At 39.2% G+C, this 3,246-nt stretch overlaps 1 protein-coding gene across 1 annotated transcript; it reads right to left on the bottom strand.

The window, feature by feature from the left end:
* Nucleotides 1-752: 752 nt before the first annotated feature.
* On the bottom strand, nucleotides 753-2,215 carry LOC121328994 (pro-thyrotropin-releasing hormone-A-like). The gene is made up of 4 exons (XM_041274157.1): nucleotides 2,209-2,215; nucleotides 1,571-1,686; nucleotides 1,321-1,517; nucleotides 753-1,116 (listed from the first exon to the last, which is right to left on the bottom strand). The coding sequence occupies exons 1-4, from the start codon at nucleotides 2,213-2,215 to the stop codon at nucleotides 831-833; spliced, it is 606 nt and encodes a 201-aa protein (XP_041130091.1). The 3' UTR covers nucleotides 753-830.
* Nucleotides 2,216-3,246: the final 1,031 nt, after the last annotated feature.

Here is a 3,246-nt window from a genome sequence, read left to right on the forward strand (position 1 = left end):
GACCATTTCCATTGGTTTTTATCCGATACATTTTATTTAAGCTGAAGGCCACATCTGTTAATTAAGTTTCCCTGGCAAGTATCATGCAACCCCACTTGAGAAGTAGTGAGCTTAATTATAACTGATTATAACACATTAGGATACCACCTGGTTATAAATAGCCATGAATACTAGACATTTCAATTCATAAACAACAAGAAAACAACACAAAATCTGTCTACTGAATCATCTAGCCTAATCTACCAATGTAATGTATATACTACGCTTCCATACTATAAACATACTGTGCTACCGTATGCAGTATTCTAATAAACACTATTCAAGCTGCCTCATAAACAGTTTGGGTTAAAACAATAACGTTATCAGGTTTGGGTTTCATAGATATGTACTGTAAATTGTTTGGTAACTCACTGTGCTGAAATATAGTACATAATATATTTATATATATATATATATATATATATATATATATATATATATATATATATATATATATATATATATATATATATATATATATATATATATATATATATATATATATATATATGTGTGTGTGTGTGTGTGTGTGTGTGTGTGTGTGTGTCATCATTATGTATAAAATAAACTATACCTTTTAGTTTTTCCTTGTTCAATTAATTCTCTATTTGCTATTTATTTCAAACAACTGATGTAAAAACGATATCATGTCTGCTTTTTATTCCCTTTTCAAGAGGGTTCAAATATTGCCAGAGAAACCAAACCTTGAAGTAAGTGGTCTTAAATAATAAACAAATAAACCAATCAGACTATCAATCCATCAAACACATTTTTCTGTGCATCACTTTCTTTTACTCCAGATCTGTCAACCCCCCTTCTAAAGTAAGCCTTCTCCCGGGGTGTTGCCTTTTCTCTTCAGCCCTGCTCTTGTTCACATTATCTAGCAACTCTAATAACAAACTAGCCTTGCTGCAAGTGGCAGGGTCTTGGATATCACAGGGAAGTGGGTTGCTGTATTCTGAATCTGAATCCAGATATCGTTTGCCAGGGTGCTGCCACTTCTCCAAGTCTTGGAGCTCCCCAAGGTCCAACTCCTCGTCCAGGCTTCTCCTGCCAGGGTGCTGCCGCTTCTCCAAGTCTTGGAGCTCCCCAAGGTCCAGCTCCTCGGCCAAGCTTCTCCTGCCAGGGTGCTGCCGCTTCTCCAAGTCTTGGAGCTCCGCAAGGTCCAGCTCCTCGGCCAAGCTTCTCCTGCCAGGGTGCTGCCGCTTCTCCAAGTCTTGGAGCTCCCCAAGGTCCAACTCCTCGTCCAAGCTTCTCCTGCCCAGGTGTTGATGTTTGTTAAGCAGCCCGTACCGTTTGCCAGGGTGCTGTCTTTTGGATAGCTCACTCAGGTAAGCCACTTGAATGCTGGGGATATCTGTGTACTGGTCCCACAAGGACCTTCTGCCCGGATGCTGCCTCTTCTGCACCTCCATATAGGATTCAGACTCGTCCTCCCTTTTCCCTGGATGCTGTCTCTTTAGCACGTCTATGTAGTCCTCTTCCTCCTCCCTCTTTCCAGGGTCTGTCTTTTCTGGACGTCCAGGTAAACCGTGTCTTCATCTTCATCTCGTTTTCCAGGGTGCTGTTCCTTCTCTATATCGTCTTGGAACCTCTTCCCAGGATGTTGTCTCTTAGAAAGCCGTTCCTGTTGAGGAGAGACTTGTCCTATAACAGAAAAAGAAAATACATAATAACAAGGGGGTTTATTTTACAGGTAATGAATTATATATTTTAATTTAGAGCAAAACATGTATAATATTATTCTGTGGTTACTTTGCGATTTCCTGGTGACAGTATGATTTGTTAGTTATCAAAATGTCAGTCAACAACTGAAGTCAGATAATAGGATAATTTCGTACCACTTAATTTGCACCAATGAAACATAACCTGGTTAACCATACTGATGGCATATAAAATGTGTAGAAGACATATATGGTTGCATTCTTGTAGAACTTAAGGATAAAACAAAATACATTTCGACAATTAATTGCTCAAGAGATTGCTGTGAATACACGTGTGTGCGGTTTAGAGCTGAACAAGTCACACACATTACTTTTCTTAAGGGGTCCACACACAGATCTTTGCCTTGACACAGTCAGCCTCCCATGTGTTATAAATGCGATTGATAATCTGCATATGAGCGGTGGGGATTATTAGATATTTCCAAATGAGAAAGAAAAAACACACCTTCCATCTACTGTAATCTGAATTGGGGGGGATATATACACTGTGACATTAAAAAACAAGATGATTACATTAATAGTCTGGCTTTTTGATAATGTCTTATTCCAGCTGCTACTCTGAACGTCTATTTTTAATGCTTAGAAAATATCATTATGCAACACTGTTTGATTTTTACAGCTTACAAATATTAAACATGTTACTCGTCCCCTCAGGAATATTTAGAATGGGAGGATTCAAAGTCAAGCAGGAAACACAGACATTGTTGTAACAGCCTGTTAATCCCTATAAATGTGGTTTGAGAAGTTTAAACCAAGTTAGTGATCCTCTAGGTGCTGCACAGTACAAACTATTTAATAAAGCACCTTCTCATTATAATATTATTGGCTGTATTAATTCATCTTCAGTGTTTGAAAAACCCTTCAAGACCATAGCTTGGATCCTGCTGTTGTCTTATTGGAGCCTGTTGCCTTATCACTTTGAGTATTGTTATATTAAGCACCCTGAAATGGCACAAACTGGTATTGGTACCAATGAAGTAGTTGTAAATATATATTCCTGTCTAACCAAAATGGGATTCATCTTATGGAAAACAGGACATGTAAAACGTATCTAGACAGTTGTCTTCTTGTTTAATGGTCCAGAACACGACCATTGTTAAAACAACAACAGCAACCTAGTGGAGTCCTCATTTAAAGACCCCCCCCCCCCCCCCCCACCACCACCACCACCAAAAAGCAGAGCTCTACTGTCTTACCACACTGACAAAATACTGATTCCATTTTAAATGTTTTCCTTCTGTCACACAGGAACATCAAAAGTTGATAATGAATGTCATTACCGGACTGGGATGGTCGGTACCCAGCTGAGGTCTAAATGAAACTAAGGCAGCCTGAAGCCCTATGTGCCTGTTTCCATTAATTACCAGGCAACCTGTTGCCTAATGACAGGCAACGAGGAGCTCTGGGGCAATATTGGTCAGCACCAGAACACACTGTGGGGTGGCCAAGATAATGATTGATTTTTCCTTTGCTTTTCTTTGGG

This window comes from Polyodon spathula, chromosome 16 (assembly GCF_017654505.1).
Source record: "Polyodon spathula isolate WHYD16114869_AA chromosome 16, ASM1765450v1, whole genome shotgun sequence".
In the NCBI taxonomy this organism is placed as follows: domain Eukaryota; kingdom Metazoa; phylum Chordata; class Actinopteri; order Acipenseriformes; family Polyodontidae; genus Polyodon; species Polyodon spathula.

Bases quoted from the DNA above. Each gene is read 5' to 3' on its own strand.
- LOC121328994 (XM_041274157.1), bottom strand. The intron at 1,518-1,570 runs GTTTACCTGGAC...GAGGAGGAAGAG, and splicing joins GAGATGAAGATGAAGACACG to GACTACATAGACGTGCTAAA. The intron at 1,117-1,320 runs TAACAAACATCA...GGAGCTCCAAGA, and splicing joins GGCAAACGGTACGGGCTGCT to CTTGGAGAAGCGGCAGCACC.